Consider the following 17,939-nt stretch of genomic DNA (forward strand, 5'->3'; position numbering starts at 1 on the left):
TTATGATGATCAACTGTGAATGACTTAGCTATTCTCAGGAATACAGTGATCCAAAACAGCTCTGAAAGATTTATGTTGAAGACTGCTATACACCTCCAGAGAAATATCTGATGAACTTAATGCAGAGTGAAGCATACTTTTTTTTACTTTATTTTTCTTGAGGGTGTTTTTTGGGGGTCTGTTTTATTTTGCAACATGGCTAATGCTGAAATATGTTTTGCATATCAAATTACTTAACTTTTCAAGGAGTGGGGGGGGAGTGAGATGGAGGGAGAGAATTTGGAACTCAAAATTTTTAAAAATTGAATGTTAAAAAAATTTAGGAAATATTTAATGAAATAAATGAAAATATATTGAAAAAGAAACTTGGGTCAGGATACACATAGAGGAAGAATGAAGCTAAATAAACTTTCCTACTAAATTTCAACTATTATTAACCACTAATTTAATCTTTATTTTCCTTTTTCTGTAAGGAGAAATGTTTAACATATCCTAGCACAAGAGGTATTTCCTAAGCCCTCTTATCTTGTCCTCTATCAGAGAAATCAGCTAGTACTTGCAGCATATATAATTAATTGGTCATTTCCTTAGGCAAAAGCACAATCTTAGCACATATACTCCAGGTAGAGATAACTACAGAAACAGTTCCCACAATGTGAATTTTTTTAAGATGTCTAGATGAGCTAATACCCCTTCCATACCTTGCCCAGAATTTGCCCCACCTGTTTCCATACCTGTTTGCATTGCTCCTATCAAGTGCTACTCATAAACTCCCTGCCTTCTTTTAGCTATTAAAGTGCCAACCAGTTGGAGAACACTGGCAATTTTCAAGGCCATTAGCTGCTCCTTCTACCTCTCTCTCCTCAATACTTTTCCTCATGAGGTACCTAAGAAAATCCTTCCTCTTTCTGAAGAAATAGACTATTGTGCAATAATCATATTCCACACTATTTTGCTCACTTGCTCCCACCTATTTCTATATTTGTTTTTGTATTCATAGTGTTTCTGGGTCACTAGCCATGATCTATTAATGGAGAGGAGAAGCACTAGGCTAGATAGAGTCTGGTTATTTAAGGATATTGGAAGAGAGGGGGGGAATGGGGAGAGTGTTCGATAAGCAGATAAACACTTAAACAACAAATTGTTGAGGAAGCTAGGTGTCTTGTCTGTAAAAAGTATAATTTCCATAAATTTACCCAAAATTAAGCTGTAAATGGTCATGGCACCTAAAAGAACATGTGGTCTTCCTGAGATATTTTCCAACTTCTTTATTTCCTATCTCATGAAATACTACTACTACTACTACTACTACTACTACTACTACTACTACTACTACTGTTACTACTACTACTACTACTAACTCACATAAATGTACTTTTACAATTTACAAAGTGATTTCTTCATAACAACCCCAGGAGGCTGGTGGTAGTGCAAAAACGATTTTCCTCATTTCAGAGAAGAGGAAGCTAAGTGTCAGAGAAATTTGGTGACTTGCCTACAGTCATACACCTAATCAGTTCATAGGATTTTAGGGTGGTGAACTAGATTCAGTCCTTCCAATCCTGAACATGAAGAAATTGAGGCCCAAAGAGGTTTGCCCAAGGTCACACAGATAATACTGAGATGCAAACTCAGATCTTCTAATTCCAAATATGGTCTGAGCCTAAACCCAGACCCAAACCCAAACCATCCAAGTCTGCTTTCAGTGTTCTTTGTACTACATCAAGGTACTTGAAATCAACAACAGCTTTCATCCCTGCTTCTCCGATAAGAATCTTTGGCTGTGGCTGATGGGTAGGGCTTTTTTGATTAATGCTGGTACGTACTGGCAAATTGTCAGCCCACAGGCATAGCGTACTGGTAACAACAGTCCTACATGATAGTGAGATGCCTTTCAGATCAAAGTATCTCCTCTTGGTAGGATGACTTTATCAAAAGCACTATTCCTGCTTAGACCTCACAGTGATGAAGTTCAAGGGTGTGGTGACTTAGAAAAGAACCTGTCCCTAGAATCCAGAAAATGGTCAGAACAAAGAAGGGACATCTCCAGCTCTTAATCTTTGATGTAAAACATCTGGAAAGCCAAGGAAATCAGTGCACTGAAAGAGAAGGAAATCCATGGAGCAGAGCAAAAACTTGACTCAGATATTCTCTCCCTCAGGAAAGGGGCCCAAGTCTGCATTTTAAATATGCGAGAAAAACAATCCACAAGAATCAAAACAAAGTGGGGATACTTCAGTCTTAAGCAGGGTTTGCTACAGTTTTATTAAAGGAAGAAAGATCAAGAAACGGTCCTTTCTTCTGGAAGTGCTATACCTTTTGCCCTCTTTCCTTGGGGCTGTTTCATGATGAATGTGGCATTAGAGATACTTTTGCTAAATAAAGGTCAAACTTCAGAATACCTATTTTAAAGTTTGACAGAAGGGGAAAAATACAACTTGCCCCAACAAGATATCAGTAACTTCATGTGGAAAAGAGAAATCAAAGACAGGAAAAAAATACTCACAAAAGCAGTACAGGGTATCCTCTTCCTCTTCTGAGATTAATACCTAGTTATTTATTTGATGTCTCTCCCATTAAAATCTGAGCTCCATCAGAGCAGGGACTGGCTCCCCACCCACCCTTATTTGTATCCTCAGTGCTTGGCACATAGTAAGCACTTCATAAATGCCTATTTACTAAGAATATGATTCAAAGCTGTCCTATTTGTGTTTCCTGAATGTCCTTTTGTTCTTTTCTGTTCATCTTTTTAAAATGATGATGACACTCTTTTCTTTCTTTTCTTCTTTTTTTTTGGCGTTTTTTTTTAACAATCCTGCCCTGCTCACTCCCACTTGTCATGATTCCACCCATTATAATCTGCTTTAGTTCATGTGATTCTTCTTAGGTTTCTCTGAATCTAACCCTTTCATCATTTCTTATAGTACACTAATATTCCATTATCTTCACATACTGTAATTTAGGGGCAGCTGGGTGGTCTAGTAGATAGAGCACTGGGGCTGGAATCAGGAAGACCTGAGTTCAAATCCAGCCTCAGACATTTCCTAGCTGTGTCACACACACACACACACACACACACACACACACACACACACACACACACACACACTCCAGCATGTCACTTAACCTCTGAATGCCTCAATTTCTTTAACTGTAAAATGAGGATAATAGCACCTACCTCACAGAGTTGCCACGAGGCTCAAATGAGATGATATTTATAAAGTCTTCAGTATAGTGCCTGGCACATAGTAGGCACTTATTTCCTTCTAATAATTCATTCATTCATTCCCTAATTAACGAATTAGGGAATTTTAGTTTCCAGGTCTTGGCTACAGTACTTATGCATATGGGTCCTTTTCCCCTTTGTTTGCTCTCTTTGGGATGTATTTACAGTAGCCCTATCGCTGAGTCAAAGGTTATGCACAACAGAGTGACTTTTTTGGGTATAATTCCAAAGTGTTTTCCAGAATGACTAGACCAATTCATAACTCTGCCAAACAGTTCGTTGGCATGCTTGTTCTCCCACATGCTCTCCACCAAATATTGTTTCCTTTTTGGGTCATCCAATCAAATTGGTATGATATAGACCCTCAAAGTTGTTTTAATTTACATTTCTCTTACTATCAATGATTTGGGGCATTTTTTCATATAGCTGTGGCTTAGCTTAAAATTCTTCATTGAGAACTACTAGGCTCATGTTCTTATATATTTAAATCAATTCCCTATATATCTTGGATATCAGACTTAATCAGAGAAGCTTGCTGTGAAGATTATTCTCCCCCTACTCCCATCCCAAAATTTCTTTTTAATTTTAACTAAAATTATTTCACCTGAGCAAAATGATTTTACTTTTTTGTGATTAAAATGGTTTGTCTTCTCTCCTGGGGTCCCCTTTGCCCTGTGTTTGCTCAAGAACTTGTTCTCTATCAATAGTTGTAAGAAGTATCTATTACTTCAAATTTGTTTGTAACGTGAATTTTTTAAAAAATCTAGGTCCTAGGTCCCATTGCAGTTTATTGTAGTGAGTGATGTGAACTGTTAGTTTAAATTTAATTTTAATCAGACTTTTCCAGTTTTCCCAATAATTTTTTTTCAAATACTCTTCCCTTTTTACCCAAGTAGTTGGGATCTTTGGGTTTAATGCTACACTGCTATAGTGTTACGTGACTTACTCAGGACAAGTGATAATTTTGGTATACTTTATTTTGTGAAAGCACTGGCCATGCATGTGTGATTCAACTGCATGAGGCTGGCTCAAAACATCTATAATCTTGGCCAGACAAAACCATATTGGGCTCGTTTCCCTACCTTTCGTTCTCTGGCGTATGAATTCTAGATTTTATATGCCCCATAACTAACTCATTCTTATTAACATTTTGTCAATTCCCACATAGAGCATTTAAGGTCCCACTATGACCCAAAGGACTTAACCCTTTGAAGGCTAGAACTACTATCCTGTAACCTCCATCGTCCAGACTGGTGATTTTCCCAGTTTCCAACTATATTTAAGCTCAGCTCCAGTTAGGAGTGAAGTTTCACTCCCTGGCCATCTTCTCACCAGCTGCCCTAAGGTCTGGGCCAGACATGATGTCCCAGAGGACTTTCACTAATAAAATTCCTTCTCTAGGACCCCACTGTCCTGACTGGTAATTCAATGATGACCCCACTCCTTTAAAAAAAAACCCTCCAAACTCAATGAATTAACATGCATTATATAAGACAATATAATTATTTCCTAAAAATATTGCTTATAAGAAATATGATTCAATTCTTTTATGAATTTTAACAAAATTTTGATAGATTTGTACTCTGGGTCTTTCTGACTCCAAGTCTTCCACTAATAGAAACACATAAACAGTATAAATTATCTAACTACCATCATCTCTCTTCTGACATTAAACACACACACAATACAATTAAACCTTTGTAGGAATGAGCGCATTCCCTCTTCAAAATGTCAGACAGTTGTAGGGAGACTTGGGAGCAAGCAGACTGACTTGTGTGGTTGGCAGGGGAAGAGGCCAAAGGTCTATAGCCTCTCAGATCTTTCCAGTTGGTAGGGGTGGTTACAATTTGCATTTGAACAGAGAGGGTGAGGTTCAAAATGTTTTTTTAACTCAGAGTGACTCAATCTCTTTTCTCTTTTAGCCCTTAGAAAAATTTACCTCAGAGAATATGAGAAGACCTAAGGACTACATGGGTTTCTGCCCATGAGTTAGGTGACAGTTGAACTGAAGGACATAAGACCAAGGTTAAGGCATTTCAGAGAAGTGTTTAGCAGTTACTTGAAGAGTTCAGAAGAAGAGAAGCAGTTAACAGAAGAGTTCTAAGCAGAGTTCAAAGGGTATAGCTGACCCTTAGTCTCTGCCTTTGCCACTGTACCTTCTGGTACAACATGGCACTGATGAATTTCTTAACCATTGGTTTGAGAGAGCTGACTGTGAAGGCTGTGGGAAGTTTCATAGCGATTGGCTGAGAGTGCTGGCTGAAGGCAGAAGGAGTCTTTAGAAAAAGCCTAATCTGATCACAGCATCTCTAGAAGACTGACTTTTAGTTAGCACTGAAGCTATCCCCATAGCTGAGGCATCAGACGTGAGCACACAGAGCCCATGCCCCACCCCAACCCCACCAAACTGTGGAAGCGGTTGGGTAGCTGATTGACAGATCAGCTGGAATAAAGATATTTCATATCTGTTGGAGTAACAGTGGAAGAAGCCCAACCAGGAGTGGCTGAGATACAGCACGTGGTAGAAGAATAGCTGAGACTCAGTGTCTGGCAGGGGACAGCTGAGATACAACAGACAGCGATATTGGCATAGTGGCGACATAGTGGCATCAATCACAGATAGCAGCAGCTGATGAAAACTTTTAACTGCAGCATCAGAGACGTGAGTTGTCCCTCTATTTATGTGCCTGAGACACATATGCTTCCTGTGAGAACATTCCTTTATATTGGTGCCTTGGCCACCTATGTCCACGTGTGTGGTAGCCACACACATACTTCCTATGAGGGTCCATTTTCTCCATTGTATATGTAGTTATAGCTCAAGGCTTGTGAGCAGATGTTCTCTACATTAGATAATTTTCATTGCAATTTGATTAAAATAACTTTCTTTTAAACCATTTCCCATGACTGACTAGTAAAAGTAAAACACATCAGTGAAGGTTTATGAGCTATGGTTTGGAGAGGACCATGATCCTCAAACTACCAGAACCTGGTGCAGCTAACTAGGACTCCAGGGGGAGAAGGGGGCCCTGTGAACTATACTGTAAGGGCTCCTCTCAGATCTCTAATTGGGACGCCCTGAAATCCATTGAAGAAATCATCATCTGGGATCTCCATTTTGAACTCCCTATGTATTGTGGGGATCCATTGGGGAATTTTTTTTTCAGGCTGTGATTAGTCACCAAGGTTTTCCAATATTTCTTTCTCTTTTCTTTTTAAACAGGTCAAACCTTTCAATAACTACTGAGTTGTTATACAGTAAGTTGAGGTGCCACTGACAAATAGTTTATTCCTATAGTGATTGAGTTGTGTCTTAAAAAGGAGGGAAAAAGTTATGGATGACAAAACTTTAGAAAAGTGGTGTATAGCTATGCACCTGGATTTACACAGAGGATTACTTGTTAAAGGAGTACCTCATGACCTAACAGATAAGGACATTGAAAATGTCTTATATAATGCAATAAGTATTTTGGGAAAATGTCAAGTACTGACCAAACGACATGAAGGGACAGACCTCACCTTATCTGTTTTCTGTAAGTTGTCTGAACCCATAGGCTATTCTAAAATCCCTAGTGCAATTACTGTAGGAGAGAATACCTGGAAACTAGTCATTAGACCCCCTGCTGAGGAAGAAGAGATAGAAAGGAAGGTCAAGACTGTCCTGCAAAGGGAAGGACTGTCTGAAGATGATGTGAGACATGTAGGAGGGGAGTCCAGACCCAGAGAGAGTGAGCAAGATGAGTCCGAGCTCAAGCAAGAATCTCAATTTGACAAATTAGGAAGCTTCTCTGGGGAAAATCCATGTCCTCCTGAAGAGGAACTGTATGACTCTTGGATAAAACATGCCACTGAAATATTGAAGCAATGGAAAGTGAATGATATGGAAAAACAGAAAAGACTAATGGAAAGTCTCAAGGGACGAGCATTTGATCTTATACGTATTTTGAAATTACAGACCCCTGATGCTACTGTGTTAGAATGTCTGCAAAAGCTAGATAAACAATACGGTGGTGCAGAAACTCCACAGCAAACCTATGTCCAGCTTCTTACCACCTTTCAGCATGAGGGAGAGAAACCCTCTGAGTTTGTCATGAGAGTGGACAAACTGCTGCAGAATTTAGTTGCCAAAGGAGCGGTAAGGCCCAGTGAAGTGAATACTGTTAGACTGGCCCAAGTAAGTTCTGGACTGTTAGATAATAAAGACCTACAAGCACAAATAGTTAAATTGGAAAAAGAGAAACAGCGGATTGGATATGAAGAGCTAATGGCTATAGTGAAATTGTATGAGAACAGACTTGATTGTGGAGACAGAACTCCGCAACACAGAAGAATGCTTTCCAAAACATCCTCTCAGATATCGCCTCTGGAAACGAGAATGGAACCGAACCATAGTCACCCAGGCACAAAGGCCGAAACTCATAAGATGCCCATTGAGAAGTGGAATACTGCTCGGTACCACCTCTCCCAGAAAAAAGACAAAAGATTGTGCGGGCAGAGATCAAACAGGCCTGAAGCTAGAACATGGCCAGTAGAGCAAAGACAGAGGGGCCCAGGGATATTCTGCTGCAACTGTGGCCTAGATGGACACACAAATACAGGATGTACCCAAAGAGCAAATATAGAATTGGTTAAACAGAAGCTGATGTCCACCAGACTGCCTTCTGTACATAAAGATGATGGATCTGGAGATAGAAGTGACCCTAGATCCCGAAGACCTTAAGGCAGAACTCATTGCCTGCCATGCCTGGGAATCTTCCACAAAAGAGTGTGCCATCAGGAGAGATGAACTTTGTTGTAATCTGCCTTGCTTTGGTGGTCCCAGCATGACAAGCAACAGAAACAAATACGTGAAGAATTTGGAGAGTCTCAAGGACTCAAATTTTGTCCCCAGGAGGGTCACCTTGCTGTTGAGAGAATGAAAGAAGTTGTCACGGTGCAGTGTAATATCGTACCATTAGTACAGCTGTATAATACACTGGATCCCATATAAGAAGTAGTGGGTGCTGCCCATGACATTCACCCAGTGAACAAGTTTAGTTAGCTACCAGAGAAAATGGAAGAAAGCGGATATTTATGTCATCAGAGGATAACATTAATACATCATATACCCCTTCTCTGAGTGTCTATAACATGTTACATATGCAAATGTAATCTAGATAGTATATTCCATATTGTTAATGTTTTGTTATATTGTTATGCTTCATTGACATATAACATACACATTTTATACTGCTAATTGCAGTGTTACAGTTACATTATTGTGTTATATATGCTGTGTTATATATTACAAGGAATTAATATTTTGTTTTAAATGTATACACTGGTATGTATTTGGTTTAGAAGTGCTTATTATTTACTTTACACCCTTATGGGACTGTATAGAACAGTTATAATAATTGCATATAAATATCTTATTTATGATGTTTATTATGCTATAAATGATATGTGCCCAAAATGTTATGTATATGCCCATGTACTTTGCAAGTATTTTACTGGAGGTGGGGAAATGGAGAGTAGGTTAAAGAAGCTACACCTTTCCTTTCATTGGGCTTCTCAAGAGAGAGGCTTTTTAACCACAACATCCCCCAGTGGATGTGACAGGTGAAGAAGCTGGTTAACAACTCATCTGGACTAGAGATACAAACGACAGAAATCAGCCGAGACAGAGCATCACGCGGGGACCAGTGAAATCCGACATTTGGTAGAAAGCAAGGCCATTGTGATGTCAGTAAAAGACAGCTGCAGAGGTGTGAGCTGTTCCTCCATACACGTGACCTGCACAGGCACCTCCCCCCATGTGTTGATAAGCCACACATACTTCTTATGAAGGTCTCCCTCTCATCAATGAGTACATAATGTTCATAGGAGACTGAGCTCAAAGTTTATGAGGAAAATGTTCTGTTCTTTACTTACATTGTTACTTAATTAAAAACCTTTGTTACTTGCTTTGTGTTCTATAGTTCATTGATAAAGGTAAAACATATCAATAGGGGCTTATTAGCTGTAATTTGGAGAGAATTCTGACCCACAAAATACCTGGGACCTAGAACTCGGGGCTCAGAGTGAGGGCATGTCTGTGGACTACACAGGAATTTCCACCTCAAAATATCTGGGGGTAAAAAAAAGGTTTAGTTCTCCAGCTCTCGCTTCTGAACATATACAGTGATCAGGAGCTCTTTAATTCACAGGGCAAGCTTATTCTGTTGCTGGGGAGCAAAATTCTTATACCAATCTAAAAATCTGCTTCTACTCCTTGGTCCTAATTCTGTCCTCTAGAATTACAAAAAAGAAATGCAATTCCCCTATCATAAAATAGAATTTTATGTATTTAAACACAGCTATTATATTCTCCCTAAGTCTTCAATATCTAGGCTAAAAATCTCTAGTTGCTTCAATATAATCTACCTGCCATCTTATTTGCCCCCTTCTGGACCCATCCTAGTTTCTAAATGCCCCTCTTAAAATGGAGCACTAAGAAACCAACATGTTAGTCCTACTGGTGAAGAGTCCTGTAGATGGTTATCTCCATTCATCTGGATATTGTATTTTTGTTAATAAAGACTTAAGATTCTATTAAAGTTTTTTGTTTTGTTTTTAGCAGCCATGACTCACTGCTATCTCATGTCAAGCTTACTGAAGGTTCTAAGCCTTTGAGCTTTTAATGTCTATCTCCTTCATCCATTACTTGTGCATGCAGAGGACTTTACACTTATCCCTATTAAATTTCATCTTAAAAGATTCACTGCTATTGTCCTAGCTTGTTGAGATATTTTTGGATCCTATTGTTCCCAAGTCAGCTCTGTTGTCCTTGACAGATCCTGTGAAGTCTTCTTCTAAGTCATATAGAAAATTCTAAACCTGACCCCCCCCCCAAAAAAAAGCCCTGTGGCAACCATAGTAAAGACCTTTCACATTGTGATCTGTTCATTTTCAAATTTTTAATTTTAACAAATATTAAGTGCCTATTGTGTGCTAGGCATTGTGCTAGGTGCTTTACAAATATTATTTCATTCAATACAACATCCCTAGGAGGTAGGTGTTATTATCTCTGCTTAAGAGATAAGGAAACTGAGGCAGACAGATGTTGAGTGACTTGCTCTGGCTATATAGCTAATAAATGTCTAAGGCAAAATTTGGACTGGATAGCTAGGTGGCACAGTGAATAGAGTGTTGGCCCTGCAGTCAGGAAGATTCATCTTCGTGAGCTTAAATCTGGCCTCAGACACTTCCTGGCTGTGTGACCCTGGGCAAGTCACTTAGCCCTGTTTGCCTCAGTTTCCTCATCTATAAAATGAGCTGGAAAAGGAAATGACAAACTACTCCAGTATCTTCCAAGAAAACCCCAAATGGGGTCACAAAGAGACAGGACTAGAACAAAAACAAAAATTTGAACTCAAGGTTTCCTGCGTCCACGTGCAGGGCTTTATCCACTGCACCAAGTAGCTGCCTCTGTTATCAAGAATACATGAATATGGTGGCGAATGTGGCCTGGGACATTCCTCAGCCTGATTTTGCACATCTAGGAAGCATGTAAGTAGCAAAGATCTCTGTACACACACAAAAAAAGTAGAGAACTATCCAGGTATAAATAATTCGTTTGCCAGGGTATATCTTACCTTTCTTAGGAAATTTAAAAGACAACTATTAGCAACTCTCAATATGAAAGCTAGAATTATCTTTTTTCTAGATGCATCTCACTTCTCATAGGATATTCTGTGAGTAAATGTTACTGGTGTTTACCTCCTTTAAAAGTCCATTAAAAACAACTGTGACTTGAATAACCTCTTACCTGACAATTAATGCAGACCCCTCCACCTTCATAAACACCATGGATGTTCAAACTTCCATTAAGCCTCTCAACATCAGGATCATAGAAACAGTCCATGGCATGACCATGGCAGTTGCAAGCTAAGGAAAGAACACACTAAATTAATGCTCCATCATTGGAGGCAAGCCCTTAGTAATTTCCTGAAAATAATAGTGTACCTCAGTGGCTTCCAGTAAAACTTATTCTATGATATCAGGGAACGATGGGAAAGTCTAAGAAATTTCATTCTTAAGCCAATTTAAAACCATGAGAAGAGCATAGTTTTTTTTAGTTTGGTGATGGGAAGTTTTGTTTCCCGCCCGTCTTTTTTAAGTTAAGGTCTTCAATCAAAGCATAAGTAGGGCTCTTACAAAGTCACTTTCAGTACGTGATCTCACCTCCTACATTGCAAAGAAGAAGGAGGCCATAAGAGATAAGCTCCTAGGAGCCGCTTCTCCACTATGGTAACCCTCCTAGTATCCACATCCTTCTTTTCTAATGGAAGTTCACTAAGCACTTTACATCATTCCATTTGAGCCTAATAACAGCCTTGGGAGGTAAGTACTACTGTATTGTTATCCCTATTTTATAGATAGGAAGATTGAGGCTCAGAAATTAAATAATTTGTCCAAGACCACAGAATTAGAAAGTGTCAGTGTTAGGATTTGAGTTCCAGTCTTTCCAGACTCCAATTGCAGAATTCTTTCCACTATAGTGAGGCCAGGGCAAGGGTGATGGACTGGTAAAACTGGTGGAGTAGAGAGGGATTGGAGGTCAAGGTGAGGAAAAATAAATACAGGCTTAGGAAGACCAAAGAAGAGGGAGAGATGGAAGTAGAGAAGGTATGATCAAAAAGAGGGATTTCAGAGTTACATGTCATGGAGGGTAGTTCTGAGTAATGATGAAAATTAAGGTATGACCAACTCTATGTGTGGCCATAGTGGAGTAAAGATGTAGATCATAGGAACTGAGGAGATGGATAAATTGGGAGGCCAAAAGGATACTGAAGTCCTTCAGTATGAGGAAGGAAAGAGAATGACATAGAGGCAAACAGATGACTATGGAAAGATCTGCACAGGGTGACATAGATGGGGAGTGTACTTCAAAGGAGGAAAGAGGTTAAGAGGAAGAGTATGCCTACTTCTACTCCTAGCCCAATGAGTAAAGGGACATGAAAGAAAGGTTAGCCTGTATTGGAGAAGGGTGACCCAAGACATAGAATCTTCCAGAGGGTACCAGAAGGTGTTTCCATAAATGCCTATTAGAGGAAGAAGTCTAGGATGAAGGGAAGTTTGTTCACAACAGCATTGGAATTCCAAAGGGCACAATGAAGAAGGAAGGTAGATAAGAATAGGGATCAGGAGGATTATGGCTAAGGTGGACTGTGATGACTGAGGGGGAAGTGGATGCAAAGGAAAGGGTTATTTTCACCCTGGCAGGCAACAACACTGAATTATAGGGATTAGGGGAGGTAGAGATGGAAGTCTGCTAGCCATACAAAGGAGAGAGAGCTAGATGAAAGGCACGTACATCCTCTAGTCCCCAGAGGTTCAAGTCTATCAATAAACATTTATTAAGCACCCTCTATTTGCTTTAATAGCATTGGGATACAAAAAACAATATCAAGACGCCCCTTGTTCTTGAAGAATTCACAGTCTAACATTGAAGACAACATGCAAATAATTACAAACAATCAAGCTACATACAGGATAAATTGGAAACCATCGACAGATGGAGGCACCAGAATTAGGAAGGATGGGGAAAGGTTTCCTTATAGAAGGTGGGATTTTAGCTGGGACTTGAAGGAAGCCAGGGGAGCCAGGAGGTGGAGATGCAGAGGGAAAGCTTCCAGGCTTGGGGGACAATTAGTGAAAATTCCCAGAACCAGCAGATGGAGTGTCTTGTTTGGAGGGTGGCATCAGTCCCTTCTTTCTCATGATTTTAGGGGACAAAAGGTTAAGGCAAGCAGGGCGATGGAGGGGGTTGCTTAGGTCAATAATTCCCTAGTGATCGATTTTCTAGTATTACTACAGGGAATGTGAATGAAATTAACAAACCAGAATGAGGGGGGGGAACAAAACACCAAAACCCTCACACTGGGAACCCGCTCTTTATTGTCATACTAAGATGAAGGAGGATTGTGAATATCCAAATGCCCTACACCTCAGGTTCCAGCCTCTGGCAGTGAGACTCTTATGGCCCAACTCCTCCAGTATCTCTGGTTTCTGGGTCTCCCCCAGTACAGACCTCTAGTGCTTCTGGCTCCCAGAATTGGGGGGCCTCTGGTGATCTTGAAGACCCAGAAGTACAGGCTCTCTTTTACCTCCCATCTCTGAAAGCTGTCAACCTCTTGGGGCTCTAAGACTCAATTCAGATGGTCATAACCCTTTTGAAACCTCTCTCAGATTTCTAAATGGACTGTAACCTCTACTTTCTGCCACCCTTCCTAATCTCAGTTATCCATGTACTTATCTTTCCCCTACTCCCATCCCCATTCTCCCAGAGGGCAAGGCATGTGTCATATTGATCTAGAGATTCTTGACGCTTAGAATGGTGCCTGGTATATGGTTGATGCTTTATAAACGTGTCTCAGATAAACAAAATTTCATCAAAATGAAAAATTCCAAGAGGAAAAACCTTTTTTCTGAATTTTTTTTCTCTTTTGGTGAGGCAATTGGGGTTAAGTGACTTGCCCTGAGTCATGCAGCTAGTAAATGTTATATTTCTGAGGCCAGATTTCAACTCAGGTCCTCCTGACTCCAGAGCCGTACTCTATCCATTGTACCACCTAGCTGCTCCTAGATTTCTTTATTTCTTTATTTGTTTATTTTCACCAAGAAAACTTGTATCCACTAATGGAAATTTATAATTGTTACTTGGATCTAATTATCCAATTTTTCTTGGTAATACATGTGTATATATATTTTAATACAATTATCTAATGACCTCAAGGAAGCAAACAAAAGCAGCCAAGGAAGCAAACAAAAGCAGCCAGCTGTTACACATTAGGACGCACCATTTTTTAAAGCATAAAAAAGCTTGTTGATTTTAGTTTCATTTTTGGCACCATGAAAACCAACTTCGAGTCATCTATATTTACTGTGTCAGTTATTTCTTAAGGAGGAAGATTACCTTTAAACAACATAATTCAAAAGGAATTCAGAGGGTACTTGATAAATAAGCCCTAACGTGTCTAGTTTCCATAGGTTATATGCAGTTTTCTACCATACTGACAGCTTAGGAACATTACACTGAAAACATCCTTGATTTTTTACACATGCTGGATTAATGCATAGCTACCATGGTTATGAAAATGCCTTTCACTGGTGGTGTAGATTTGGGGCACTAATCAAATTGCAAAATTATTGGGCTTTGATGGATTAGTCATTATTCGGAATATATGAAACTACAACCTGCAAGTCATAACAGGAGTAGCCCCTACTGATCACCACCACCACCACCACCACCTCCCATTCTCAAATAATAGCTGCCATTTCTATAGCAATTTAAGGCTTGCAAAGTACTTAACATATATTATCTCATTGGATCCTTCCAACAACACTGGGAGGGTAGGTGCTATCATTAATTCCCATTGTACAGAAGAGGAAATTGACGTTGAAAGAAGTTTAGTGATTTGCCCACAGTCAGTCTCCAAAGCTTCATCAGAGAATGGAAGGGATGCCATCCATGCGGGACTCTTGGTGGGGACACATTCCAGTTATTCTCTATGTGGTTTCTACCTCCCTAGTCCTCATTTTTCTCACCTATAAATTATGAGGGTTGTTTGGACTAAATGACTTCTACTGGTCCCTTCCAGTTCCAAGTCCTTTTGATAACATCTTATAATTTAATAGACATATCAGAATATGTGTGTGTGTGTGTGTGTGTGTGTATACACACACATATGTATATGTATATATATATACACATATGTATATGTATATATATATATACACATATATGTATGTATGTATGAAGGACATCTATTTGAGATAGACAAACCTACAGATAGATAGATTGATAGATATAGATGAGATAGAGATAGATAGATGTAGATGAGACAGAAACAAATATAGGCGACAGATAAATAGATTGATAGAGATAAGATAGATATAGATGAAATGGAGATAGATAGAGATGAGATAGAGATAGATATAGAGAGATGAGATAGAAATATAAATGAAATAGAGGTAGTTATAGATGATATAGATTGATAGAGATGAGATAAATTGATAGATATAGATGAGATGGAGATAGAGATACAGATGAAATAGAGATAGATATGTATTAGAGAGAGAGAAAGAGAGAGAGAGAGAGAGAGAGAGAGAGAGAGAGAGAGAGAGAGAGAGATGTCCTTCGAAGGAACCACCGTGGGAGGTTATATTCTCAGCCTAGAGATGCTGATCCAGTAAAATGTGAAGACAGAGATTGCTTCATTGTTGTCTTTTTATCCCCAGTACTTGCTGTAATGTCTGACACATAACAAGTGCTTAATAAATGTGCTTTGTTGGAATGAACTGATCAAAATGCTGGGAATTCCTCTTGGAACTGCCTTCTGAGAGAGATTGGAAGCCACAAAAGGAAATCAATTTTATCACTTTAAGCTCACATCTTGTTTTGTTTTGTTTTGTTTAACCAAAACTGGAATTACCTAGATTGAACACCCACTTCATTTAACAGATTTGATTGTGACTGATGTATCTCCTAAAAATTAAACACACTCTTGAAGGCAAAGATTTGCTGTCGTTGAAACAAATCATTTATTCATTCATTTAACAACCACTTCAAGTTCTGAAGGCGTTTCCAAAAGGAGATCCTAAAATGTTCAGAACTCTGACAGCATCATTAAAATAAGTGAATTGTCTCCCAAGGTGACTACTTAGAAGGGTAACAATGCTTCCTTGCTTGCAAGTTCTGGCATGTTTGGGAGGGAGATAAAATAAATACTGATTAGCCAAAAATTAAATTAAAAAAAAAACAACAGAAAAAGATACTTCCGTTAGCTCTCTCTTCCCACTTACCTTCACACTCATTAGTCCTCTCAGCCGTTGCTGGCCGCCACTGCTTCTGGTGGTAGCCTGCACAGCAGTGGCCACAGCTCTCCCCACAGGTATTGTGCTGGCATTCACACTGAAACCTGGGTGTTGGGAGGAAATTGGTCTCACTCTTTGGAAAACATTCAAGGAAAGGAAACTACTTCCTGCATGTTAATTTAGCAAATAAAAATGAACGTGGCAAACAAATACTAACATTTCTAAGGCATTTTCGCAGTATCTTTTCACAAATTTTTGTAAGAAAGGCAAGTGGAGTTTTTATGTCCTTGATCCATATCTTGTACTCAGTTTTGTGGAAAATGGGCAAAACAGTTATTTTCAATACTGAGACGTTGCTCCCAGGGACCACGCTAACAAACATTCAGTAACTTCATGAAGAGCAAAAGTCTGAGTTATCTTTTTTTTAACGACTTTTTTTATGTTTGTTTTTCTTTCTTTCTTTCTTTCTTCTTTCTTTCTTTCTTTTTTTCTTTCTTCCTTCCTTCCTTCCTTCCTTCCTTCCTTCCTTCCTTCCTTCCTTCCTTCCTTCCTTCCTTCCTTCCTTTCTTTCTTTCTTTCTTTCTTTCTTTCTTTCTTTCTTTCTTTTACTATAAGGCAACTGGGGTTAAGTGACTTGCCCAGGGTCACACAGCTAGTAAGTATCAAGTATCTGGTCTGAGACCAGATTTGAAGTCAGTTCCTCCTGACTCCAGGGTCTGTGCTCTATCCGCTGCACCACCTAGCTAAGTTATCTTACAGAGGCAAATAGGCAAGAATCTAATTTCCTTCTCCCCCCCCCTTTCTTGGCATCATTTTTAGTCTACCAATTTAGCCATCACAAAACTTATTCGTGTTCAGTTACACCTTGTTTTGTGTAACAACATATGCTTCTGAAAACTAAAAATAAGTCTCTGTGGCCTGTGGGTCACTCAATGGGATAAAGGAGAAAATATATTCACTTGATTACCTCAGAAGTAGATGGGAACCATGATCTGGAAATTTCTAACATTTGCAGGATTCTTCCCAGCTCAAGGGTTCTTAATTTGCTGTGTGTGAACTTGTTTCTTAAATATTTTGATAATTACATTTCAATATCCTTGGCTTCCTTTGTAATCCTATGTATTTTACTCTGTGCATTGAAATACACTTCCCTGAGAAGGGGTCCAAAGGCTTCATCAGACTGCCATGGGGTCCATAACACAACAAGATGAAGAACTTTTTCCTAGATGCTATATATTCTTATAATGTTTTCAGTGTCCTAAAATTGCCTTCATCTCATTAGTAAAAAATATTTACCAAAATCTCTTATGCTTAATTGAAAACTAGGCACAATATTTATTGAGTGAATATTCAATACTACGTTCAGCAATGTCATATGCTCGATGTTTGCTGTTTTTTTGTTTGGTTGGTTTTTTTTGCTAGGCAATGGAGTTAAGTGACTAACCCAGGATCACACAGCTAGTAAGTGTCAAGTGTCTGAGGCCAGATTTGAACTCAGTTGCTCCTGACTCCAAAGCAAGTGTTCTATCCACTGCACCATCTAGCTGCCCCTAATGTTTGCTGTTTTAAGAAATCTTTTAATAGATGCGCTCTAAACAGTATGGTGCAATACAGTTAAAAGGCCAGCATTCAAAGACCACCTTGAACACTTCCTAGCTATGTGACTTGGGATAAGCCACAATCCCTCAGGATCTCAATTTTCTCACTATAAGTATGGCCTCTGATACCAAAGGAATTCTATCAATCCCTTTATTTCTACTGATAGTACTCAGGATGGGTGTACTTCAGAGCCCCTAGATTCTAAAATCCCTATACTGGGGTACTTATAAAGGGTTCTAGGTGGCTTTGGCTTCCTCAGTATAAAACCCTACAG

General features: G+C 39.2%; 2 protein-coding genes across 3 annotated transcripts in view; one reads left to right on the top strand and one right to left on the bottom strand.

The window, feature by feature from the left end:
* The window catches only part of LAMA3 (laminin subunit alpha 3), a 319,129-nt gene that overhangs the window by 220,524 nt on the left and 80,666 nt on the right, over positions 1–17,939 (bottom strand). For both annotated transcript variants that reach the window (XM_078153463.1, XM_020968691.2), the window contains exons 7-8: positions 16,055–16,170; positions 11,016–11,134 (exon numbers count right to left, since the gene is read on the bottom strand). In XM_078153463.1, the coding sequence (XP_078009589.1) occupies positions 11,016–11,134; positions 16,055–16,170 (235 nt within the window). The remainder of the gene's footprint in view (positions 1–11,015; positions 11,135–16,054; positions 16,171–17,939) is intronic.
* On the top strand, positions 5,319–8,559 carry LOC110195786 (paraneoplastic antigen Ma1 homolog). The gene is made up of 2 exons (XM_020968693.2): positions 5,319–5,888; positions 6,450–8,559. Exon 2 carries the CDS (start codon positions 6,561–6,563, stop codon positions 7,944–7,946), a length of 1,386 nt encoding a protein of 461 aa, XP_020824352.1. The 5' UTR covers positions 5,319–5,888; positions 6,450–6,560; the 3' UTR covers positions 7,947–8,559.

Source organism: Phascolarctos cinereus, unplaced genomic scaffold (assembly GCF_003287225.1).
Source record: "Phascolarctos cinereus isolate Bilbo 61053 unplaced genomic scaffold, phaCin_HiC Scaffold_4;HRSCAF=312, whole genome shotgun sequence".
Classification (NCBI taxonomy): Eukaryota; Metazoa; Chordata; class Mammalia; order Diprotodontia; family Phascolarctidae; genus Phascolarctos; species Phascolarctos cinereus.